Below are 27,608 nucleotides of genomic sequence, written 5' to 3' on the forward strand. Positions count from 1 at the left end.
ACTGGCTCCTTTGTATCCTGCACTGGACTGAAACGAGGAGGTGGGGGAGTTTCACCCAGCTGGAAGAAATTAAACTATCTAAACTGTTACTTGTACGCATCAGCCCTCAAGAAATACACAGAGACCAGGCAGAGGGGAAATCAGTATGATGGTTTTGGAGAAAAATGCTGCTGCTTACTGTAATAGTTTAATCAGAGCTTTTCTTTTTGTCCTGTTTTGTTGTAAATCTACCTAAAACATGGCTGCACACACACTGCACCACAAATTCTTTTGCACATTAAAAAACCAGCCAGTTAAGGGTGCGGGCTTGAGAGGATTAAGAAGCTGATGAAAAGGTTCTTGGCTGCATTATCAATCAGGGACATGCTGTTTTGATGGGCCATGTCTTTGCCCTTAGACTACCAGTATACCCTGTAGTTGTTGCTGACGTCTGAGGGCTTTTCACGGTACATTAGTCATGTTCTAATAAATGAGTGGCATTGTGATGTGTGAGGGATGAACATCCGAACTTCCAGATTCACCTGGCCAGGTGCAGTGCTCATTTGGCACACATTTGGCCATGGCACAGACTCAACAAGGTGCTGGAAACAATCCTCAGACATTCTGTTATTGCACAGTTGGTGGAGAGTTGTGGGTTGCACATCCATGATGTGAATCTTTTGTTTCAGTAAATCCTCAAGGTGCTCTGTTGGACTGGAATCTGATGACTGTGGAGACCATTGTTCTGGAAACCAATTTGGTATAATCTGAGATATCCCCTACACCAGCAGTCCCCAACCTTTTTTGCGCCACGGAACGGTTTATGCCAATATATTATAACAATGTTTTAAAGGTGTTGTGGATAAATACAACAAAATAAAACCAGTACTGGTACCAAAAAAAGAAGATTTATTCATAACAGACAGGAAAAGACTCAGGGAAAACGAGTTAACGATAAAAATAATAAAAAATAAAATAACGGTAAAAACCAATAAAAACCCAGAAAACCATAAATTTCACACCAGAACATCAACTCTTGCAGCCCAGTGCCAAACGACTCCGGGGGTTGGAGACCGCTGCCCTATTGTACTATTCTTAGTTAGCGTATTGTCTGTCTTGTCTTAATGTTGGTTTAAAATGGAGCACTGTAACAAAAAATAATTTCCCCCAGGGATCAATAAAGTATTCTGATTCTGATTCTGATTCTGATATACCATTGCATCCCCCACCACCATCAGGAAGGATCCATGCTGTCATTTTTTTTTATCCCAAATTCTGACCCTACTTTTGAATTTTGCAGCAGAAATTGACCAGACAATGTTTACCCAGTCTACTACTCTCCAATTTTGGTGAGACTGTGTGAACTGTAGCCTCAGTTTTCTGTTCTTAGCTGACAGGACACCCAGCTGCACACAGTGTGGTTTTTTGCTGCTGTTGCTCATCTGCTTTAAAGTTCCATATTTGGTGCATGTAGAAAGCCTTTTCTGCACAAGTTGGTTGTAGTGAGTGTTTATATGAGCTACAGTTGCTTTCATGAGCTTGGAGAAGTCTGGCCATTCTCCTCTGACCTCTGACATCAACAGATATTTTCTGTTTTTCACTTTCTGTATCGTGTGGAAAATCCCAACAGGTCAAAAGTTTCTGAAATACATATGCCGCATTATGTGGAAAATGTACCAAGTATGTAGGAATGTAATATAAAATGTAATAAATACATTTTCGTGGGAGTACTGTGAGTAATATGGAGACATGACTAATGTTGGAAACACACTTACAATGGAGCACTGACAGCTAACAGAACCAGTTTTAATGTGTGCATGTGACTGTTGCTTTAAGACAGATGTGAAATATGTTGAATCTGTCCTTTAATCCCGACTGGATTGATTGGTTAAGGCAACGCATTCACTTTTATCTCAACTCTGAGTGTTGGATTAAGTGTACAGTAGAACAAATACCTTGTTTAATGTATTTTACAGTTGTAGCACATAGACAATTAACAGCTCAAATCGCTGCCAAAAGAATATATCAGAGATTACTGAATCAAAGGCTGGTTGCTTTACCTCATCTGGGCCTTCTAGAAAACACCAGAACAGGGATTAGATATTTAAAACAGATCCTGGCTTTTCTGATTAATTACAAACTTTTGTAGGACAACAGAGGTTTTGTATGGTTTTGCTTTTTATTGGCAATAGAAAAACACAAAGTACAATTATAGTGCTGATACAAAAATTAGCAAACCTGTTGTATATAATGAAAAAATAAAGTGTATGTTTCTCTCAGAGATGCACTTTGTATTCACTCACGATTCAAAGCTGAATAGTACAATATCATATATGTTTTATATACATTCATTTTCCCCACAACCATTCTAACATTAACGTCTTAATGCCAAATGTATCTTATCTGATATATACATGGGTGTCAAAAAATAATTAGAATCTTCTGACAGTTATTTATGGTTCAGCCTTTAAAAGGATTAGGATACAGTATTTTTCTGTATTGGTGAACTGTGCACATGACCAAAGGATGATATACGATGTCTGACAGTTCGTTGAAGCGTCCGCTGTCCTCTCTGATCTTCCTTTTCTCGCTTAGCCATCTGTAAAGAGGCAGGAGTTATGATGATTCATGTGCATAACCTGTGAAAGTGTATGCCATTTTAAGAGCATGTTGTGTAACTTCTTACGCATTAAATCCAGCCTCCTCATCTCCCTCTGCACCCAGTGATCATTTGGATTGGCACACACGGGTTGTTTCCTCTTCTTCTTCTTAAACCTACACATATGAGTATCGTTATTAAAAATCTGTGGATAAATGGGGATCAGTCACTTCCTCGGTCTGTGCCAAGTCATTATGATGGAATTTGACAAAATGTGCCAAAAGTGAAGGACTTCACAGTTGATACTCACAAAACAGCTCTGATGTTGCAGTCCACATCTGTTTCCTGCATAGTGTAACTGACAAGGTTTCTCTTCTTTTTTATCTCACGAACGTAGCCGAGGCAGCAGTTGGCATACGAGCCTGGAGAGAAAGTTAAAGAGAATTATGATCAAATAAACCAGCCCACTGGAATTTGACCGTTTTGATGATTTGAACAGATCTGAACGTCTGCCAGAGCAGCCCAGGAAGATTCCCACATCCCCTTACTTGGGGATCTTTTTCAGGATCTATTTCAGCAAATTCACCGCTCACCCCTCTCCTTAGTTTTATTGTTGTTTTTAGCTGACTTTACCTTAACCTCAACATCTCTGCCTGAACTGATGCTGCTGATTGAGAATTCCTCTGAACAAAGCCAGCTTGCACAAATGCTGAGAAAATACGATGTCTGTAGACCTGTTGCACTTGGCAGCAGCTGCAAATAATTTCACAGCATGCACTGAAAAAAAGTGAAAGCACTTGAACATGAAAGGGCTGGTTTTACATGAAAAATATTTGGATCCTTTAGGAATCTTTACTTTAATCAAAGTAGCAATACTACAGTATAAAGGTATCAATAGTATTTAATCAGATAAGTAGTACTCATTTCAAAATCATACCCACATTACTGGTTCATGATTAATGTCTGTGTCCCTCCCTTGAATGTTGCAGCTGCATCAAAGAAACAATTATTTTAGACATAAACATACAGTACTTAATAAAAATGATTTTGTTTTAGTCCAACTTTACTTTTCTTTTATTATTCAATTGTTTAAGAATTTTTTTAGAACTTCATTTATTATTTAAGTCCTCTGTACATGTGACAGCTGTCCTTATGTCCTTTTTAAAATTCTGCAGATTGCCACATTCAAGTGATCATGTGCATTTAAAGAGTTGTGATAAATGGCTTTGAACAGAATCTCATTCACTGAAAAATTGTCCTCACAGTTTCAAAGAGATGTGGCTTCAGGAGCTGTGGTTAAACCAGAACAGGTCATAAAAAGAGACACTCAGGTGCATATTTTCAGTAATTTGCTTTGTCCAGAAAATGCTTTTGAGATACCATGAAGAGCTGCATGGTTAAACTTTTGTGAATTCTCTTAAAAATACATTTTTAAGTGGAAATGTTAAAGTAGTGATTTGAAACCAGACAATTCTGTTTCACTTACCTTGTGCCAGACTCAGGTACGTGCAGAGGAAGAGCAGCATGAAAACAAAAGCATGAAACTTCATGGTTGCTGCTGCTGTTCTTGTGTTGCAGACTGCACAGAAAGTTAGAGGCAGAATCTATCACCCCCACTGTCTTGAAAATGTTGGGCAAATATATAGTTTTTTCTCAAATCCCTCCCTCAGAGCTATTATGAAAGAGCACAGAGGGAGGGATTACTGTTGTGATATTTTGATACCATGGTAGCATTTACAGGATATTGTTTTATTGTGATATTATACAGAAAAGAGTTACTCAATAAGGCCCATTTACTAGTTGTTTTTCTCTTTCTCTCTGACCCAGAATTGATGTGTAAGACTCACAGGCTGGTACTCCAAGGTCGAAAATACCACAGAGACGAGACCACTTCCTTACTCCCATCCTCCCTTTTTCTTTATCTCTTAGAAAAAGGCTCGTTAAAGGCCAGGTGGTTTGTTTCAGAATTCACTAATGAAAGAACTCTGTATTCTATGTCTAGGAGTGTATTTTGCTGGGATGATCATAAATTGTAGCTGAACTGATAAACTACACACAGGATACTTCTTTGCTCACAAGGCAGGAAGACGTTTCCTTATTTGGTCTGTACCGGTTTGAACTGGGAAAGCTGACACACGAACCTTTTTTTCCTCTATATAAGCTGTTATGTACTAAATAAACCTTTGAGTCGATTGGGAAGGCAACCTAAAGCAGTCTCTGTTTTCTTGTTCTCCCAAGCTGCTCCCGAGCTCGTACTAACACGCTGAATGGCATACCTGAGTGTTACTTTAAATAATTAGGAATCTTAGAAGGAAAGGACAGAACTCTGCTTATCGCTCGTGCCTTGGAGGGAAAACCGGGATGGACATTTTTTTCCTTCAATTTGGCATCAGAAGTGGGATTGGCTGACAGAAGGTAAATATGCGTCTTTCATATTTATATAAAGACCGTATTATACCTCTCTCAGTGATTGATCCATAAAAAAAAACGTGATATGCTGACGAAGTTTCACTTAGTGATCCAGAGAGATACACTGACGACTTCCTCAGTCCTCGAATAAAGTAAATTAACCCTTGTGTGGTGTTGGTGGACCCGCTAGAGTTGTGGCTTTCCAAATTAACACTATCAAACAATTTTATGTTAAATTACTATGAATTAATGTGCTTCTCGTTTTTCTTTTATATAAAATGTTATAAATAAATCAGTTATAATCAAGTGGAGTGAGTGGAAAGACACAACACATTTATACGTAAAAAAAATAATAATAATTAATTGTTTAATTTTTCTTTTGAAAAAAAAAAAACAAAAAAAACACGGGTCTCAAGGGTTAAAAGCAGTAAATTAAAAGCAGAAAGACACAGGAAGTTGCCTGTTGTTTTGCGAGAAGTTGCTCGTTAAGTGAGAAGTTGCTCACCAAAAAGTGACACAGGAAGTTGCCTGTTGTTAAGCGAGAAGTTGCTCGTTAAGTGAGAGTTGCTCACCCAAACAAAAATTGCTAGCAATAAATTTAAAGTGACCTCAGCTGTGCCGCAGCGAAAATACTAACCTAAATCCTCCTAGCGTGTAAACCCCTCTGGAAATCACTGAACATGGGTCAGAATTATTCAAAGACCACAGACAGGTCCGATAAAAAATCTAAAGTACCTGTAAAACCAAAAATTAATTATTTCAAAATAAAGTCTCAAATAACGGCTCAGTACAACTCCCATTTCCGGTTACGTGTAACCTACGTCCGCGAATCGGTGAAGACGTCCATGATCACGTATCCAGAACATGCGGAAGTGCTTACGGGACTGACTTTGTCTACAACTTAAGAAGTTCAATGCATTCTAATTTATTTCCGGAGCCCTATCCCGAACGATTATCGCCAGAAAACAGGTCAGTAAAACTGAAGGCCAGTGCAGATACTACCACGAAAGCTAAAAGTGTTAAGATAATGTTGAATTTTGATGTAGAAGGCTCAGAGGAAAGTGAGAAACTAATGTATGCAGGATTACCCGCTCCAGCACAGCAAGGAAGTTTCAGAGGACGGAAGGATAAAAGTAGAGATATGTGTTTTTATTGTGGCTCAGTTTTCCAGCAGCCGCAGACACCCAGAGCAAAAATGAATTTGTGTATTTCATTTAACATAAAGGGTGAAATGTTTGCTGACACTGATAACAGCTTATGTTTTCTCTGCCCTATGTACCGACATGATGGAGAAGGAACATCCTCTGTGTCAGCTGGACCCTCAGCAGAGAATGAACTCAACATCCTTTTTGTCCGGTACTCTATGTCACACACTGTGCCAAAAAAAACGTGTACAGACGCCACTACCAGGTAATCCCATGACTGGGAGCCACACTTTTGTTTCTCTAAGGTCAAACAGTGATTTTGTCACATAACTCAGACATAGGTTACGAAATATGTCGACACATAGATGTAACCTACCTTATATTGACTTTATACCTTAAATACAACAAGCCAGTATATGTCAAGCAACATCCCATTTCCACGGAAAAAGCCGCAGCTCTAGATGTCATGATAGGAGATTTATTGACTACAGGAGTAATAAAGCCTACAGTATCTCCATATAATACTCCTGTCAATCCTGTGCCAAAGCCTAACAAACCTGGCGTATGGCGTTTCATACAAGACTTAAGGCAAATTAATGCAGTCAACATTCCTCTGCCACCTCTCGTTTCAGATGTTCACAGCATATTGACATGCATTGCATACACATTTTACCGTGGTGGATTTATGCTCCGCTCCTTTTTCTCAGTACCTGTGCATGAAGACACACAGCCGTTATTTGCATTCACACATAGAAATAAGCAGTACACTTGGACTCGTCTGCCTCAAGGCATGATAGACAGCCCTGCTGCTTTCTCAATGGTGGTCCGTGCTACCCTGGACAGCTTCACTCCTCCAGGGCTGTACTGGATGACCTCCTCCTCTGTGCTGAAAGTGAAAAACTATGTCAAACTGCTACACACATGCTTCTCCAGCACCTCCAACAGACTGGCCACAAAGCATCAGCAAAGAAAATGCAGTACTGTCAGACTTCTGTTCAATATTTGGGATTCACACTGTCTCACGGAAAACGTTCCATGACTGCAGACAGGGTCAAAGCTGTGACCTCCGTCCCTCGGCCCACTACACAGAAGGAAATGTTGTCCTTCCTGGGCATGGTGAACTATTGCAGACAGTGGATACCAGACTGTTCTTTTCATGACCACATTCTGCGTGACTGTTGTAAAAAAGAGAAGCCTCCTCGAATACTGTGGTCCACAGAAATGACTGCCTCTTTCAATGCATTAAAGGGAGTGCTGACCTCCGCCACTCAAAGGTGCTGTCCGTGGTTGTTCAGGAATGCCGGCCTGCCTGAGGGCAGTAGCAGCTTGCTCTATCATGATAAGGGACTGCGAGAAGCTTACACTCTCACATGACACTATTCTACACACCAATCACCAGGTCACGACCATTCTAGCAAACATAACTACACAACATATGCAAATCTCACTATAAAAGCGAGCAGCACACCTGATTTGCCAGCACATTTATTGATCCTATGCTGTGTTCTTCTGACTGACAGGATGGCTCAGACAGGCTTGACGATCATGACTGCATGACACGTATACAGGAATCCACAGCACCACGTCCAGATTTAGAGCAAACACCTATCCCAGACTCAGCCACGGTTTATGTGGACGGGTCCTGTTCAAGGCCGAGTGACAACTCATTTCTTTGTGGCTATTCAGTGGTAACAGTGCCTGACATCATACTAGAGGCTCACTCATTACCATTTCACTCAGCACAAAAAGCAGAGCTCATGGCTTTAATACGCGCCTGTGAGCTACATTTGGATAAGCATGTGACGATTTACGCAGACAGCCGCTATGCATTTGGCGTTGTGCATGACTTTGGCACATTGTGGAGACAGAGAGGATTTAGATCTGCTGATGGAAAACCGATTGCTAATTCTGATTTTGTTCAAAGACTTTTTCAGGCTATACAGCTACCATCGGCCGTTGCAGTTGTAAAAACGAAAGGACACAGTACAGCTGACACAGACGAAGCAACAGGTAATGCCTTAGCAGACGTGACAGCCAAGGCTGCAGCTGCATCACAGCTCCCACCTCCGCAGGAAGTATTATCTGTGCCCCTACAGCTGCCACTTGTTAAACTCCCAGACTATTTAGACACAAATGTTGATTTAAAAGTCATACAAGAGCAAGCCTCTACATCTGATTACACCTATTGGGAGGATAATGACTGTACCTTAGATGACAGAGATGGCCTATACAAAAATCTTAAGGGTTTGATTGCCCTCCCATATTCCCTGATGCCAGTCCTTGTCCGACATTTTCACGGTGTGAGTCATGTCGGACAAAGAGGGGTAATAGGGGCAATAAAATCAAGATTTGTAATTGAGAAAACATCACATGCAGTAAAAAGCATATTAGCAACCTGTCTAACATGTGCGCGAACTAATGTAGGAAAATCAAAAGCAAAACATCAGCATTTACCACAACCAGATTTTCCATTTCATACATTATGACTCCATCTGCAGTAACCAAATTATTTCCATTTGAAATAAGACTATTTCCAACACCATGGTCAGCTTCCAGAGGGGCACCGCTAGTAGAAGGTGATGTATATTGCATTGTCCACTGATGTTCACAACCTGGTAGAAACACTGAATAATAACTATCAGAAAGTTTGTCTCTCTCAGCCTCTCCCCTCCACAGCTACAAGTGGAGACCAGGAGATGCGTGTTGGAGAAGTTGCTAAAACCAAGGACACTTTGGGAGGCCGTGCGTGTTCCAGCCCCCAGACTGTACTGGCAGTGACGAAGAACCAGCATCCTCACAGACGGACAACCTCAGTGGATTCATGCCAGCAGGGTTAAGACCAGCCCAATCGGACCATCTCAGGCGTCGGATCAAGCAGATGACATCTCCGGCGGGCCAACGCCTGGAACCAGAACAAATAAACACACACGGGTGGATGACATCTCAGGCGAGCCAGCGCCCGGATCCAATCCACCTACACACACGCAATCACTGATTAACACACAAAGCCTGAGAGAGCCAAGACTCAGAGAGCTCTTTGATGCTTCACCTGAACAACAACAAGGTACTCAAACATCCAGCAGGAACAGAAAGCCAAAAGTACCACATGATGTCTAATCTGATAAAGCTAGACTCATTACATCCTGATAATGGAGAAAATGAAATGCCCATTGTCATCATACGACATTTATTCTATGTCTCTCGAACCTGGGACCAGGCCAGGAGACGACTGAAGAACTGTTTTTCTTATATATTTAGGTTATCTATCATATCTATCGCATTAACCTTAGGATTTTTCTTTGCTATTTTGTATTGTAGACTGCAACCATGTTCATATTTCTGCAGGTCATATTTTGCTGACTATACCTCATGCTCTATTTTGCAAGACACCTACTTAATGCACTCATTACGTTCCCTAAAATCAGTAAATGACAACATAGACGCCACTAATAAACCATTTTATGCACCCTCTAGAGCAGGAGCTAACGCCTGGTATGAAAATGCCAGAATAGCCGCTCGTGATTTAGGAAACAGTAATTGTTATGTCTGTTCAAAGGCTAATCCAGAACAGGTAATAGTAGGATACCCAATATCCGGTTTCCCCCTGAATGAGGGACTAGAGGAAATCGGCGGAGATAATGCTCTCCTTAAAGACGCTTTACAGTTGACTCTGAGCCCTCTCGACTGCCTACTTAGACACACACACACACCAACTAACCCTGAGACTCCATTAGGCGAATTATTGAAGTTATCTAATGACACCGCAGGGACCTGCGCCCCAATGAAACGCCCTAAGAATAGGTTAAAGCCCTCACTGCCCCTAGGACAGATCCCTCTCCATTTTAATACTAGTATGATATGTCTGCGCAGACTAAAGTTAACTGGCCCAGACACACACATAGATTATACAAAGGATAACTATACATTCTTCTCTGACTCCCCAGGTGCACGCTGTAATGAGACATGGCTAGCTGTCTCTGTGGCTGAAGTTGTATCATATCTGGAGGAACACACACACAGTTCAAGTTCGAGCAGAGACTTGATCATTGTTCCCCCAGAGGGTGTATTAAATGACACTGACTGGGGGGAGTTAGTTGAATCACACATGGTCACGCGCCTGACCAGACCAATCCCACATGCTTATTGGATGTGCAATAATACCCTTAGATTAGCTTTACCTGTTAATTGGACCGGTACCTGTGGTCTAGTAACCGTTGATGTATGCTGTACTGTCATTCCCAATAACACCGCTCCTAACGGTTCATTCACACAAGCTATGAATAGACTTGAAGCATTGAAGATAGAACTAATTGCCAATACAGGCCACGGTCAGTGGCTAGACAAGTGGCTGCAGGACACGTTTGGAAAATGGAGGGAACTAATTGTAGCCTTTGTAACCGTTGCAGCATGTTTTCGATGATTATTGTCTGTTGTGTGATACCATGTATACGCTCTCGGAATTTTTGATATTAAGCTTGCTCGAAGGACCAGTTACATTTATGATTTGTTTTAAGTTTATGATTTGTCTTAGATTATGTTATTACATTCTGTCTTTATACTATGTTATCATTTCATGATAAAAGGAGGGAACTGTTGTGATATTTTGATACCATGGTAGCATTTACAGGATATTGTTTTATTGTGATATTATACAGAAAAGAGTTACTCAATAAGGCCCATTTAATAGTTGTTTTTCTCTTTCTCTCTGACCCAAGAATTGATGTGTAAGACTCACAGGCTGGTACCCCAAGGTCGAAAATACCACAGAGACGAGACCACTTCCTTACTCCCATCCTCCCTTTTTCTTTATCTCTTAGAAAAAGGCTCGTTAAAGGCCAGGTGGTTCGTTTCAGCATTCATTAATGAAAGAACTCTGTATTCTATGTCTAGGAGTGTATTTTGCTGGGATGATCATAAATTGTAGCTGAACTGATAAACTACACACAGGATACTTCTCTGCTCACAAGGCAGGAAGACGTTTCCTTATTTGGTCTGTACCGGTTTGAACTGGGAAAGCTGACACACGAACCTTTTTTTCCTCTATATAAGCTGTTATGTACTAAATAAACCTTTGAGTCGATTGGGAAGGCAACCTAAAGCAGTCTCTGTTTTCTTGTTCTCCCAAGCTGCTCCCGAGCTCGTACTAACACGCTGAATGGCATACCTGAGTGTTACTTTAAATAATTAGGAATCTTAGAAGGAAAGGACAGAACTCTGCTTATCGCTCGTGCCTTGGAGGGAAAACCGGGATGGACATTTTTTTCCTTCAATTACTTTTTGTTTCTTTAGCTGAATCAACACAAAAAACCCCAAAGATAACACAGTTTGACATACATAAAGAAAGAGTTATTAGCTAAAAAAAATAAATAATAAAAAATATTTATATCAGCAAGTGTCCCCTTTAAAAACTGAGGATAATCTAGCTTTCATGTGAAAGGCTAGCTCAATTGTTTTGAAAGAAGAAATATGACCCAGTTCATCAAAGGTCATAAACATGATACTGGAGTCGTGCAAGGATGATGAACTAAATTGAGGGGCATTTTTTAAATGTTAAAATATTGTATTTTATTTATTTATTTTTCCATCCATTTTTGTAATAGCGTATCTATTTCAGGCACACAGAGGGACCGAAGCTTAGGTAGACCCTGGAAAGGTCGGGGCTAACGTAGAGACACAAACATTCTTGTTCACATTTACACGGCTGCCAATTAACCCAACATGCATTTGGAGTGTGGGAGGAACCCAACATGACATCCAGCCATTAATCAAAAGACATCAGTGTAAATTTGGGGAAGCCTTTGAGCTGCAATCTTTGGGGATTCAGAGAAGAGCCAGTAGCACCAGAACAACCGTTAACACTATTAACTTTAATACTTGGACAAACATTTAGAGTCACAGATTATACTACATAAAAAGACAGAACATACAGTAACTGTGGCTGTGGAAATCTGTGGCTTGTCCCACATAAACTGAGCTCCATTTTGAGCTCCATCTAAATTTTTTGTGTTGGATCAAGGACACATCTAAAACCTGCATGACACAGGCCCTTGAGGCCTGGAGTTGGACAACCCTGGTATATTAGGATTTCTTTCAAAATTTGGCTTTTGTTGCATCTGCGAGCAATTTCTGAATTGTTTAACATAGATGTAGTTTTATCTTATAAGCTACTTAATAGTTTTGACTGTTGACTGGAGGTAGCACTTTCTACTACAGCTCGGTAATAAAGCGGTAATAGAAGAGTAACAAGGCAAAAACAAGAACATAATAATGTCGTAATTTAAATGCATGCCAATAGATGTATGTAATTCCAAACATAAAAAGGTTTTTAAAATTATACAAAATAAAGAAGAAAAACTAAAAAGTACAAGAAAAGGGTGCACTGTAAAATATAACTTGTTGTTTCAACTTAAAAATATGATGTAAAGGGCTGCCTTAAAATTTTAAGTTAATTCAAGAAATAGAGTTTGTTCTTGTAACACAACTAAATGTTATGTTGATGAAAAATCACATGTTGTCTAAACTTTTGTCTTAGTTTAGTTGACTGCGATTTGTTAGTCAGTTCAACTCCTTTAATTGTCATTAAAGTTGGGAAAAATTGGGAAAACCCTTTCAGCTAAATTAAAATAATCTATTGTTTAAACTCTTGTCATAGTTCAGTTGACTTGGGTTTTTTAGTTAATTCAAATACTTTAGTAGTTCTTTTAACTTAGGAATCTATTTTAGCTTAACTAAAATTATTTGTTAGCTAAGTTGATTTAAGTTTGTTAATTAACTGAGCTCTTTAAGGTAGCTGTGTGAACTCATAAATCAGTTTCATTTTAATTATCAGGGTTGATTGACTGGATGTAAAGAAAATGTGTATTGAACATCTTAAGTATTTTTTTTTTAGCTTTCCAATTTCGTCCATTTCAGCAAAACTACCTGTTAGGTTTATCTCAGGTTTAAATATCTACATTCCTTTAAATAAATTTTCTGTTGTTTACAGAAAAAAATAAAACCCCACAGATTCCATTAAAGTGTATCTGATCATTGCAGGCAGAAAGTTTGTTTCAAGAACATGACAAGACAATTACTCATGAGCACCCAACATTCACCATTTATTGTGCCATCTTAGTCATCTGAGAAACAGAAAAATCTGTGACGTAGCTCATCAGGCTCACAATCCATCAAAACTCATAGGTTGCTCCCTGTGAAGCAATAAATTTGAACTGGGTCTTGAGCCCAGTTTGGGTGAAGACAGATTGGGTGATTATTTTGCACAAGTTTGATTAAATTCTGACCAATACTTTAGGAGCAGTAGTGATTCTTGTGAATTGCGGACAGCTGGTCAACCGAACCCTCACCATGGCATGAGCTTATCAGACTTTCAACAGGATGAGATAAAAAACTGCTGTGTTAAAAGTAACAACATAAAGTCTGCATTAATGTAATGTATCAACGGGACACTTGCCATTTTAGAAAAGTTATTCTTTACATTTGCAATATTTTTAAACTTCATTGTGCTCAGTCACACCTGTTCGCATAAAACTTGAAATATTAAAATAGTACAAAACCTTTGATAAGTGACAGTAAAGATCAGTTTACAACAACTAAGACATCAAACTCTTGTATTTGTCTTCAATTACAATTGCAACAAATTCCACAGAACCAATTTCTCTGAAAATGAGTGCTGCCTGCTTCTGAAACATTTCATAATATGAATATTTCAGAAACATTGGTTTGACTCTGCTCAATTGCAAAACAAAGGAAAAACTACTGACTTGCATGAGATAAGCATCTGCAGAGTCCACCATTATATTGTTGATAGCAATCACGTGGGACAGTTTTGAATCCTGCTGTGCTCAACTTCCCCACATTGTCAAGTTCACATAAGTTGCTGATTTAGCTGGACATGAGTTTTCAAGTTAGCTTTTTTTTAATGTAATTGGGACATTTTTAACTTGTAATTCTATGTTATAACAACAACTTCAGTCATCTATCATCAAACTGATATAGAATAATATGTTACAATAACAAACATCTAGAATTACATTTTACAGTGTGTGGTTCCTGAGGAGGAAGAATGGGGAGCAGAGAGAGGTGGTCAAATTGTCACAGTTGGGCGAGAGATGTCGCCCAACTGGGCAACAGATAACGTCAAATTTGCCTATACTTGATGTTACTGTACAAATGGTCCAGTGACCTGTTTCCTCTGGTAGGACACTACCATGTTGGTAGAATTTGGGGAGTACAGATTTCAAACATACCTGATTAAAGTCCTCAGGAACAATATGGACGCCCTCCACATTGGCCTCTAAGACTGGTGAGCAGTGACTGTCTATAATTCTACTGTTATGGCACCAACCCTGAAGCACATGAGCACAGAGCTCTAGGCCCCTTCCCTTAGAGTCTTTGTTGCCGTCATGGCAGTGTAATGTCTGGCCCGGTACCTCGACTGATGCATTGGGGATGTTTGGACGAAGGATTCAGCTACAAACAACACTCACAGAAAAAGCAGTTGTAGTAAATCTCTGATTGCAGCTCATCTGGTTTGTTTACCGAGGGATCTGGCATTGGTGAGATGGATGGAAGTATGAAATGCATTTATTAAAGTGACTCTGCATCAGTTAGAGATATTTCTTGAAGGATGGTCAGTCATTAGATCCTGCTGGCCCAACAAGAAGTGAAGTCATTTTGGATAACATGAGCAATGTCATTCTGATAATTCTAAGTCAAAGCTGAACTTAACTATGCATATTTATTTTGGGGTATTGTTTAAAAAAAAAAAACATGATAGCACTTCATTAATTTGTCTTTAGGTCTTTGTTTAGAATGAATAACCTGTGGTTCTGGTTTCAGGGTCAAGCACAGTGACTTTTCTTTGTCCTTCTTCCATACAGTAGTAAAGTAAAGGTAAAATTGTATTTATACAGCACCTTTTAAGATGTCATGATGCTTTCTCAATCATCCAGGAAAGTAAATCTCCAAAAGTTGATTCTGTTCATTTGGACATAGCGTTTTGTGGGAGAAACGTTTCGTCACTCATCCAAGTGACATCTTCAGTCTCAGCTGACTGCAGGTTTCCCCAATCTTATGCAAATGTACTGTTTATAAGATTGGGGGAACCTGGTGTGAATGGCTTTTGTTTCAGAATCATTTCTGAGGTCATATCTTTCCATTGATTTAAGCCAAATCTGACTTTACACTAACATTTATGGAAGGTTTAAAGAATACAGCTGAGGGCTGTAATTGCGGTGATTTTGCTTAGGGACGCACTATATCCGGCTTTTTTTTTTTTTGTAACATTGACCTGTACAGAGGTACGGGGTGGAAATGAGACGGAAGCTGCTGAGTGAAAATGTTCAAATATTTTCACTTTCGCTTGGCACGCTCCAGCCCTCCTCCTTCCAGTGGTTCTCTTTTCAGCTGCGCGCGCTGCTCGCGCTGCGCTTCACACACAACTTTAGAGACACAGAGAGCAGAGAGCCACGCAGAGCATCGCTGTGTGAGCATGTCCCAGGTAGAATTATCGTTATTATAAGATGATCCTGCTGCTCGCTCTGCTTTCTGTTCTCTCTGGAGAACTGGGTCTGTGCCGGAAGGAGGATGAAGGCTTCAACTTTGATGGAGACATCCGCCAATTCGCCGTGACCCCCAACATGCTTTACATCGCCACAGAGGAGAGGCTGTACCAGCTGAGCCACGACTTGACTTTGATCAACAGTCTGACCCAGAGGGGAATAATAAAGACCGGAAACCAGCAGGATGATGTGCAGTTTCACCGGGTTTCTGACACAGCTGAGTGGAACGCAACTTTCAGCATCAACGTGTTGTTGCCTTTCACAAAGAATGACTCGCTGATCAGCTGCGGTGTGACTGACGATGACTGCGGCCACTGCGAGATTCTGGACCTGAAGAACATCTCCAAGCTTCTGCACAGAGAACACATCCAGGTGGGACCTCTGAAGCGCAGCAGCAGGTCAGTCAGCTTTCTGGTGGATGTGAAGAAGAAAACTCAGGCTGACACTTACATTCTGACCGCGATCCAACAAAACACAGAAAAGCCCGAAAACAACAAGTGTGGTATTAATCGGCAGACTGTCAATCTGCAAGATACAGATAACAAACAGGGTGGAGGTATATTTTCTCTAACTGATGGAGCTTCAGGCACACCTGGGATCAAAAGTAAAGGTGATGTGGAGTTTGTTGACGGGTTTCAGATCAATTCAACCATCTATCTGTTCTCCAACGCGCTCTCAGCTCAAACAAACAGAGTCCGTCTCATTTGGCTCGAAGGCGAAAAGAGCAAAACTGATACACTCAAGTCTCTGCGGGGCGCGACTCTCAGTGTCTCTGACAGTGAAAGCAGCAGACTCGTGGCCTCCTCGGTCATCCCGGGGGAGCTTTGGAGCGGCGTGTTCAGTGTGGATGGAGGAGACACCAACACTCAGCTAATGGTGTTTGACATCAGCCCTGATTACAGCAGTGATGCCGACAGAGATCCAGACTTCTACACCTCTGTGCCATCAGAAGTGACGGTGAGAGCTTTTCAAACTCTGATTTAATGGTTCTTAATTTAATGGCTCCAGTATCCTCTGGATAAATGTCCCTTTAAAAAAGAATAAAATAACTAAAATATACATTTTAACTACAACAAAAAGAAAGTTTTGTTCTTTTGTGCGTCTTAATAGAGTTATTTTTGTAATATCATTTCAGCTGTTGGAAAAATCTTGTCATGTTTGAGCATCATAGACTGAAGAAAGATGAGAGAGCAGTTTAAGACTTTTGTACAATTGGTGATAAAATAATCCATATATTTGTTTCTCCACACATACTATAACAAAAAAAATGTTATCTATGAACCAGTTTAACTATTAAGCCAACTGTGGGATGTCCTAATGGCCACACTTCATGTCTGAACCTCATATTTCAAACTAAAATGACAAAATCAAGAAATTCAACTGACTTTGGTGACAATGCAGCAACAGACATGCTTCAGTGAGGCTTCAGGACTTTCAGTACTTCTGATGTTCAGTTCTTCAGGTCAGTTATTTCTGATGTTTTTCTGTTTCTCAGCCAAAGATCCTCAAACCGAAGGCAGTGATTTTCAGGCAGAGCTACATGACCTCAGTGCTGGCAGTGAGGCAGAGAGGCTGGATGGTTTTCTATATTGGGACAGGAGACGGACAGCTCATTAAGGTTTGTATAAATTATCATATATCAGTTATTATTAACAGAAAGAAATAAAGCTAATGTTCAGTATTTCAGAGGCCATCTAGTAGCAGTAGGGTGTCTATTGAGAAACTGTTAACTAAACAAATTTAATGCATTAACTGTTTAGGAATTACAGCCATTTTTATACACAGGCTGCCATTTTCACAGTCAGTTGAGGCCTAATTTCGTTATGTCACAACATTTCGCTGGAAGTCAACGTATTAGGCCCAAAGAAATGTCAGTGCAAGTAAACAAGGCTGAACAAGCAAAAGAAAGCAGACAGACGGCAGAGCCTGTAGGAGAAGCCAAATCAACATTCCAGATCAAGAACATCCAACGAGTCTGAACAAGTACAGAAGACAACCGATGTGGATGTTTGCAGCAGTGTTTCATTAGTTTACAGCTACAGAGCATCATGGAATCCCAAGAAAACCCTTGGAGAAGTAGTTTTGTCGTCCTTTATCAAACTTTGAGTTAAAGAGACACCTTCAGGAATGTATATACGGAAACCATTGTTTACACTCGGGCACAGGAAGACCAGATTAGACCTGGCTGAAAACATCTCAAAGATGCCTAAAAATAAATATTTGGACAGAAACAAAGATTTACTGGATGATGGTTAACGGGGGGAAGAAAAGTGTAAAAGCTGTATAGTTTTGTCTTTAGTGTAAGTTCTAACATTAACACTTGTGATCTTAATTATATGATTATCAGCTTTATTTATTTTTTACATTCTTCCTAGAGTCCCATTTATTCAAAGCAAGGTTGTAACTAGATTGATCACTCACACTGCTTCTGATTTGACATAAACAACCAAACAATACAACCCCCCCCCCACTGAGTACAGAAACAATAGTACAGTCTCTCCTTCTTGTTGTCAGCTGTCTGTGGACAAGAACTATCACGCTGCCTGTCCCACGGTGCTCTACAGGACCAGTGATGACCGCAAAGTGTTTCCCAAATTACATCTGGATCCAGTGGGTCGTAAACATCTGTATGTGCCATTTACAAACCAGGTACTTATATTATTTACTGATTATCTTAACGTCACATGTACCTGTGCTGCATTTTAAAGTGTTTGTTGTTCTAGGTGAAGCGAGTTCCTGTGTCAAAGTGCAGCACGTACACAAATGTGCAGGAGTGTTGGTCTGCACAGGATCCATACTGTGGTTGGTGTGGCTCTAAAAGCAGGTGAGAGAAACAACATGCAGCTGACGTCTCCAAACTATTCTGAACTTGGTGATCATTTCTCCTTCTTCTCCCAGCTGCACATTTGAAGATGACTGCACAGATTCAGACTGGCTGTCCATTCCTGATGAGTCCCAACACAAAATGATTTCCCACAAAGTTGAAAAGGACACAAACGGACAGGTACAGCTTACAAACACAGTCGGGACTGCAATCATTTGTGGCTTTCAGGTGTTTCTCACTTATGTTCTTCATTTTCAGATTTTACTAAAAATCCACACACACCTGACTGTGGGCCAGGAAGGGCCGTCTAACTTTGCCTGTCAGTTCGTTGGAAGGTCCGGCTCGATTTGTGCTTCGAATAACCCTCCTCCACATTTCCCACAATGCACCTGCATCCTGTCTGATCGTACGCTTCCTGCTGATGGTCAGTGACTTTTCAGAAATAATTCCAGGAATTAAATGCTTCACAACAAAAGTTATTTATTGATTTGTAGTATTTGCCAAAATAAGAAAATTAAATCAGAAATATTAATGACAGAGCTACTCTGACAGATGAAATATTCTAACTGTTTATTATTATAGTGGTACAGCTCAAACATATATACTACTAATAGTAGAGACTTTGACACTTAAGTTTTTTTGTTTTTTTTAATGTACAGGTCTGCATGTCACAATAAAATTCAGACTTGGGACATCACAGCTGTCAGAACAACTGAGGTTAAACGACTGCTCTAACATGAGTGGACCACCAAGTTTCATGTTGTAAGTCCATTAATACTAGAAATGATTCAACGACTCAGACTGTGGACAGACTAAAGTGGTCCTGATGTGATTAACAGAAAGATCAGACAATCAAGTCGCAGTTAGAAATCAAAGAGAACGAAACCTTACTGATGAAAGCTGGAAAAGTTGAACAATTGAATGAAACTGTACGGACAGGATGGACCAGAGACGAGTGGTCTTGTTGTGGGAAGTCTTTATACTGGTTTATTTCAGCAAAGCCATGAGCTTGCTCATGGCCCGGAGCGTACTTGAAAACATATTTTCATTATTAAATGTTCTCGGCAGTAAACTCATACAGCGTCCTCAGTTCAGCTGAGCTTTGTTCAGTAGAACTTCTTGGCTGAACATCTGCTCTCTTCCTGTTATTCATTCAGGATGACGCGGACTGGGTGTTTCTGTTTCTGCATGAAAAGTATGGCAGTCTCTTTTCATTCCCAAAAGTACACGTAGTTGATTCCTCTTCTTGAATCCTTTCCTCGGCATCTTGGTCCCTCCTACCAGCTGTGGCAGCAGAGGAAATGAGGAAGAGAGATATTTAACAAAATAAGACATCCTGTCAGTTAAGACATAAATGAACCATAAAGAACTTTAGCGACTGTGGCTGAGGAATAAGAACTGCTTCAGTGCAGATTGGATTGACTGAGGCGACACGCAGTTTTCCTCAGGAAGTGGGTGGAGAGCAGGCAGGTGGGGTCAGCGTGTGTGTTCGGAGGTCCAGGTGGTTATGAGTAGGAAAAACAAAACAGCTTTGTCCTTCTCTCATTCATGCACTCCTTTTTTCCCTATGGTGCTTTTTTGTGCTCATCTCACTCCTCTGTTTTCTGCTCAGGTGTCGGCAGTGTATCAAAGCTGGTTGTGGATGGAACAAAAACAGCTGTTCCTGGGCTAACCAAGGAGAGACTGGTGTACTAGTGACTGATTTTATGGATTTATCAGTCTGTGTGCTACATTATTTTAAATTCATCACTTTTTAACATTCAGCAAGAAACGTGGGCTTAATGGTAGAAAACAACATTTTTAGTAAAGGCCAGACATGCTAAGAAAAACACAATTACTGAGCAAATTTCCTACTGATTAACTTATTTTGAGGATGACATTTTCAAGTATTTATTGCTTCATCAATACAATGATTTCCATGTTTAGTTTATAAAAAATAAAAATGCTTTTATTAGCAGTTTTCCTCTTTTTGAACTAAGATAATGTTAGCCACAACAGGTCCTAGATCAGTTCTGATAGATTACAGTGCTACGCACATGCTAAGTGCTGAATCCCCTCCTGCAGGACAGAGTTTGCCAAGAGTTGGAGTCTGGGAAGAACTTCTCCGTGAGTCTGATCCTCATTGTTCCTCTGACACCTAATCCACATCCAGTATAATGTCAGCAGAAAGAAATTAAATTATCTGTTTTTTTTGTTTGTTTCACTGTCAGATCCCAGAGATCTCCTCCATCACTCCCAGTGTGGTGTCTTTCTATGGGACAAACCATGCAGTGTTATTAGGTCGTAACCTTGGTGATGTGAAACGAGTGAGGATCCAGACACACGCTGACTGTACTCCAAAAGAGTGAGCCACTGTACACATAACTAAGACGATGCTGGGAAATGACAAATTAAAGAGCAGATTTTAATACAGGGGAACACCACCCATATTACAAACCTACATATTCTATAATTTAACCCTCTCAAAGCAGGTGTTGCCGATTTGCAACAGTTAAAAACTAACAACCTGATTACCCCACATACATATTTTATGAGTTTTTTTTACTCAGAAGTACCACTGCAGGACTTGGTTGTGCATTAGCAACAAAAAGTTTAATTTGAGCCTGAGAGGGTTAACTTTGACAGGTCAATTCTAAAATAGTTAACAGTGTGTTTCATAAAATACTAACAAATCCAGAATATGTACAATAAGAGTCACCCTTCACACAAAACAACAATAAAATATTAAATAAAGAAACAATACAAGGATTCAAAATTAAGGTGCAAAAGAAGAAATTAGTAAAAATAAAACAACAAGTTTTGTCTGTTTTCAGGTTTTCTGCATATCGTGGTGATGTCATTGAGTGTGTGTCTTTGCCCAGGTCTCCTGTTTGGGGCAACACTGGTATCAGTCTGACGTTCCACATTCCCACCACAGAACTTAAAGGTGTGGCCAGCGTCTGCGTTCTCCTCCCAGATGGTAGTTGCCATGGTGAAGCTAACATCACTTACCGCTCATCGCCATCCTGTGGAAACATTACTCCAAGCAGCAGCTGGATGAGGTAAGATTAGTTTTGCACAAAGCGTTAGCGACAGCTGCTGATGGTGGATCCAGAACTTCCAGCAGCTAATGTCACAGAAAGAGTTTAAACTGAAGCTTTTAAACTGGATGACTAAAAGGAACTAGTGCTGATAACTGATTTTGAGGAGGTGGTCACCTCTGACTAAATTCAGTTTCGTTTTTAGACAAATCAAATCAAATAGAACCAAATTAACAACCATACAATATCTGCAACACATTTAATGTGACATATGGAGAGCACTGTCTCTAAGAAATTATCTTCTGAGAAGTGCAATAAAAAAACCTGATAAATCAAAATAATAATCATCTGCAGTTCATTTTAACAGGGAGTCTTCCTGAGGCAATAAAGGCCGATAGTAAAGGTGGTGTTAATGATCCAAATCTAAAACTACTTTAGTCTTATTTATTTATTACAAATATAACATGTTAGTGGGAAAGAATAGAGACATGGATATTTTTCTGCTCCATCAAGCAATAAGCTTATTGTTACACCTTTATTGAGCTCTGCTGGTTTTCTGCTATAATGCTGTAGATCTTTCTTCCATTAAGAAGTGATGCAGCATCATTTTTATTCTCAAGTAAACTCTTAAAGAACCCCACGGTGATCCTTTCATGCTTTGGCCTTTATAGCTACAAAGCTAAATTTGTTGTTTTAGTCCATCAGACACTTTGGTCTGCATCAGAACACAACTAGGTCATCCTCAGATGATGACTCATTATACTCTAGTGTATAGAAATCTCTTAAACCTGCAATGGGAGCCACTGCAGTACAGTTTTACCATTACATTGAGGTGTCATTATAAGAATTATTCTCTGTGATCAAGAGTCTTTCATAATCTCTGCTCTGCATAAATGCTGCTCTGTGTTTGGTAGTGGGAAGAGGAAGCTCACACTCATGGGGTCTCACCTGGACCTTGTTGAAGGGGTCGTACACAGCCACGCCAAGCATGACGTCAAGCTTCCCATCGACAGCAGCTATCAGGTCTGCAGACACACACAGTGTAAATGGGATTGTTGTTACACATCAAATATATCATTTTACATAATATGTCTTTCTCTGGTTGATTTACAGAGGTAAAGATGTCATGGTTCAAACTTTCAAATTTTAAAATGTTCAAAATGTTGGCTGATTTCAACATGAAAGCAGAACACATTCAGACTAGATGTGTTCTTAAATGCCGTTCAAACAAACGTTTGTTCATCATTTTAAAAGGTAATAGGATGAACACTAGTGAACGATGATTACAAAAGCGCTCATGTTAAATGAACAAACAAATAAACAATGAACTAACATTAAAGCAAGCTTCAGTGTTTGAGAAGACAAATTAATCTGCTCCACTACCAGGTTTTCTATTCATTGTGCATGTGTATGAAACGTGTGCACACCCGGGTTTTAGTCAACTTAAAAAATGAGATCAAATAATTTCAAAACTGTTCTCATCTTTAACTCTAACCTGTACAATATAATTTCAAAACCAACTAACCAACTATGTTTTTAAAAATTATATATTTTTAAATATATTTAAAAATAATAATAAAACATCCAATTAGTTGGTTGCATACGTGTGCACAAACTTAGTTAGCCCAATACTTTGTGGAAGTGCCTTTTGATTAATCAGAGGATTGGGTCTCTCAGCATGGCATATCTGACCTGCCTATTCTTACTTGCACCAAATGTGTAAAATGTGAGAGCATGTGCACAGGCATCTTCTGCTCATCCCACAGATTTTTTAATGGAAATAATTAGACCCCATCTTATCTTAAAGACAGCATCGTATCATATCACCCCCAATAGAGCACTTTGCGCTCAGACTATTGATTCATTGGGTATTTAAAAGTAGAATGGGAAGCAGAGCCTTCAGCTTTCAGCTCCTTCTCTGTAGAACCAGCTCGAAGTTTGTATTCAGGAGACAGACACCCTCTCTATTTTTATGATTAGGCTTAAATCTTTCCTTTTTGATGAAGCTTACAGGGAGTGCAGAATTATTAGGCAAGTTGTATTTTTGAGGAATAATTTTATTATTGAACAACAACCATGTTCTCAATGAACACAAAAAACTCATTAATATCAAAGCTGAATGTTTTTGGAAGTAGTTTTTAGTTTGTTTTTAGTTTTAGCTATTTTAGGGGGATATCTGTGTGTGCAGGTGACTATTACTGTGCATAATTATTAGGCAACTCAAAAAACAAATATATACCCATTTCAATTATTTATTTTTACCAGTGAAACCAATATAACATCTCCACATTCACAAATATACATTTCTGACATTCAAAAACAAAACAAAAACAAATCAGCGACCAATATAGCCACCTTTCTTTGCAAGGACACTCAAAAGCCTGCCATCCATGGATCCTGTCAGTGTTTTGATCTGTTCACCATCAACATTGCGTGCAGCAGCAACCACAGCCTCCCAGACACTGTTCAGAGAGGTGTACTGTTTTCCCTCCTTGTAAATCTCACATTTGATGATGGACCACAGGTTCTCAATGGGGTTCAGATCAGGTGAACAAGGAGGCCATGTCATTAGTTTTTCTTCTTTTATACCCTTTCTTGCCAGCCATGCTGTGGAGTACTTGGACGCGTGTGATGGAGCATTGTCCTGCATGAACATCATGTTTTTCTTGAAGGATGCAGACTTCTTCCTGTACCACTGCTTGAAGAAGGTGTCTTCCAGAAACTGGCAGTAGGACTGGGAGTTGAGCTTGACTCCATCCTCAACCCGAAAAGGCCCCACAAGCTCATCTTTGATGATACCAGCCCAAACCAGTACTCCACCTCCACCTTGCTGGCGTCTGAGTCGGACTGGAGCTCTCTGCCCTTTACCAATCCAGCCACGGGCCCATCCATCTGGCCCATCAAGACTCACTCTCATTTCATCAGTCCATAAAACCTTAGAAAAACCAGTCTTGAGATATTTCTTGGCCCAGTCTTGACGTTTCAGCTTGTGTGTCTTGTTCAGTGGTGGGCGTCTTTCAGCCTTTCTTACCTTGGCCATGTCTCTGAGTATTGCACACCTTGTGCTTTTGGGCACTCCAGTGATGTTGCAGCTCTGAAATATGGCCAAACTGGTGGCAAGTGGCATCTTGGCAGCTGCACGCTTGACTTTTCTCAGTTCATGGGCAGTTATTTTGCGCCTTGGTTTTTCCACACGCTTCTTGCGACCCAGTTGACTATTTTGAATGAAACACTTGATTGTTCGATGATCACGCTTCAGAAGCTTTGCAATTTTGAGACTGCTGCATCCCTCTGTAAGATATCTCACCATTTTTGACTATTCTGAGCCTGTCAAGTCCTTCTTTTGACCCATTTTGCCAAAGGAAAGGATGTTGCCTAATAATTATGCACACCTGATATAGGGTGTTGATGTCATTAGACCACACCCCTTCTCATTACAGAGATGCACATCACCTAATATGCTTAATTGGTAGTAGGCTTTCGAGCCTATACAGCTTGGAGTAAGACAACATGCATGAAGAGGATGATGTGGACAAAATACTCATTTGCCTAATAATTCTGCACTCCCTGTATAGTTAGGGCTGGATGAGGTGACCCCAAATCCTTCTTTAGTTATGCTGTAATAGGCACAGGCTGCTGGGGGATTCCCATGATTCACTGTGAGTGTTTGCATTTTCACTCTATATATGTTTATAAACCACTCTGCATTTAATCATTAGTTATTATTAGTCTCATGCCCTCTTCCACGGTGTGTCTGTGTCCTGTCTTCCTTCTCTCACCCCCAACCAGACCAACATGTCAGATGGCTGCCCCTCCCTGAGCTTGGTTCTGCTAGAATTTTCTCCCTGTTAAAAGGAAGTTTTGAACGTTCTGTTGAATTTAGGTCTGTGTGTGTGTGTGTGTGTGTGTGTGTGTGTGTGTGTGTGTGTGTGTGTGTGTGTGTGCGTGTGTGTGTGTGTGCTTTTCAGGTCATGGTAGCTCCTGTGCTAAAGAATTAGTGCTCAACTATATTTAAAAAATAACATCACTTAAGCATCTCATCCAGACATTGACTTTATAACACAGAATGTATTTAAACTCCTTGCAGAGTCTCAGCTATGACACACCTGAAGCTGAAAGCACTTTGATGATTTCTAGCAGCACTGTGTTTCTAAAAGCAGCCAATGAAACTTTAGCCTGCTCTTTAAACATCACCTACCATCCAGAGCCTGAGTTTACCAGCTTCACAGCCATAAGGACAGGAAACAATGTCCGCATCACCTTAAAGGTAACATTGTTACTTTTGCTTTTTTTTTTTTTTTATCGCATGTACAAACAGGAGTTCATTAAAGGTCAAACTTTGTTTCTGTTATTTTAGAAAAAGTCAGACAAACTGGAGATGTCAAAAGACGAGTTATCAGTGTGGGGCGTTCAAGACACACAGGAATACGGCTGTATCCTGGTGGCCAAAGAAACCAGTAAAGAGACTGACTCCTTCAGCTGTGAGATTAAAGGGCTACCCAACACACGATTCCAAAAGTTAAAGGTAAATCTTTCTTTTAAGCTATAGGCAACACTTTCATAGAGATACATTTGTTGTGACAGTAGGTCCAACATTATAGCAATCGTGTTACCATACAAAGTACACAAAATATATTTCTGATATCATTTTAAATGACCGTTTTCTAAAATAATTCTATAGATACGTGATATTGAACTTCAATACACAATCAACATAAAACAAAACAAGACTGATCAAATGAGTCTGTGGTGAGAATAGCAAAAGTTTTGAGTAGAATCTTTAAACTTGTATCAAGTCCAAAAACATTTATTAAAACATCATTTTTTAAACAGTTATGTTCAAATTGTGATATTTCCTTGAGAATAGTTCTGCTGCTCTGGTGAGACTTCACCCTGTGAAATGCTTTTTGTATTTTCTAGATAAAGTATGGTGACAAGACAATAAGCCTCAGTGATTCTTCATCACACCATGTCTCTCCAATACTGCTTTCCCTGCTGATAATTGGACATATTGCCAGTAAGTTGTGTTGACATATTGGCTTTTTCTATAAACCCTGAACAAATTTCAATTTCAATTATGTAGTACAATTTCTGGAGACCTTTTCTACTCCATCTTGACAGCGTTCTAGTTTTTCTGCTCAGGTTAAATTGGTTACTGTTTGGCTTTTTGTATTGGTGGCTATCTGTCTATGGTGGAGGAGACGCCCAGGGAGATGAATGGATTTTGACCAATGATGCCCCTCTCTCTGTTCAAGTGTTTTCATGTTATGTCTGTTTGATTAATAAATCACTTTGATGAATAAATCTTCCTTGTTTAAAAATGTGCCATGGTGTGTTCTCCCTCTGTTTATGACCTCTTGATGTCTTTTATTAATAAAAATTATAAAAAACAAAAACAAAACACCAAATATAATAATATACACCAGAATCTCATTATAGCTTTGGAGTATGCTTGTGCACAACATCCCACAAATAACTCAAATTTCAAGAGAATTTTCTGGGAAGACATAATTAAATACCAATCATATATATATATGATTGGTATATATATATATATATATATATATATATAAATGGTGGTGGCTAACCAACCGGACATAGTGGTGGTAGACAAACAGAAGAAGACGGCCGTAGTGATCGATGTAGCGGTTCCGAATGACAGCAATATCAGGAAGAAGGAACACGAGAAGCTGGAGAAATACCAAGGGCTCAGAGAAGAGCTCGAGAGGATGTGGAGGGTGAAGGTAACGGTGGTCCCCGTGGTAATCGGAGCACTAGGTGCGGTGACTCCCAAGCTAGGCGAGTGGCTCCAGCAGATCCCGGGAATAACATCGGAGATCTCCGTCCAGAAGAGCGCAGTCCTGGGAACAGCTAAGATACTGCGCAGGACCCTCAAGCTCCCAGGCCTCTGGTAGAGGACCCGAGCTCGAAGGATAAACCACCCGCAGGGGCGTGCTGGGTGTTTTTTGTTTATATATATATATATATATATATATATATATATATATATATATATATATATATATATATGTATATATATATATATACGAGTACAGCATTCTTTATTTCTAT

The 27,608-nt window shown here is 39.8% G+C and overlaps 2 protein-coding genes across 2 annotated transcripts; one reads left to right on the forward strand and one right to left on the reverse strand.

Moving 5' to 3' along the window:
* Nucleotides 1-1,142: 1,142 nt before the first annotated feature.
* LOC113008721 (C-C motif chemokine 20-like) lies at nt 1,143-4,221 on the reverse strand. The gene is made up of 4 exons (XM_026146369.1): nt 4,065-4,221; nt 2,889-3,000; nt 2,666-2,754; nt 1,143-2,578 (listed from the first exon to the last, which is right to left on the reverse strand). Exons 1-4 carry the CDS (start codon nt 4,126-4,128, stop codon nt 2,571-2,573), a joined length of 273 nt encoding a protein of 90 aa, XP_026002154.1. The 5' UTR covers nt 4,129-4,221; the 3' UTR covers nt 1,143-2,570.
* Nucleotides 4,222-15,531: 11,310 nt separating this feature from the next.
* On the forward strand, nt 15,532-26,861 carry LOC113009620 (plexin-C1-like). Its single transcript, XM_026148045.1, has 15 exons — nt 15,532-16,649; nt 17,188-17,310; nt 18,207-18,341; nt 18,416-18,516; nt 18,591-18,696; nt 18,775-18,940; nt 19,176-19,278; nt 20,129-20,204; nt 20,581-20,622; nt 20,727-20,860; nt 21,378-21,557; nt 22,451-22,559; nt 25,624-25,803; nt 25,894-26,061; nt 26,457-26,861. The coding sequence occupies exons 1-15, from the start codon at nt 15,654-15,656 to the stop codon at nt 26,565-26,567; spliced, it is 2,730 nt and encodes a 909-aa protein (XP_026003830.1). The 5' UTR covers nt 15,532-15,653; the 3' UTR covers nt 26,568-26,861.
* Nucleotides 26,862-27,608: the final 747 nt, after the last annotated feature.

The sequence above is a fragment of the Astatotilapia calliptera genome, chromosome 17 (assembly GCF_900246225.1).
Source record: "Astatotilapia calliptera chromosome 17, fAstCal1.2, whole genome shotgun sequence".
NCBI lineage: Eukaryota > Metazoa > Chordata > Actinopteri > Cichliformes > Cichlidae > Astatotilapia > Astatotilapia calliptera.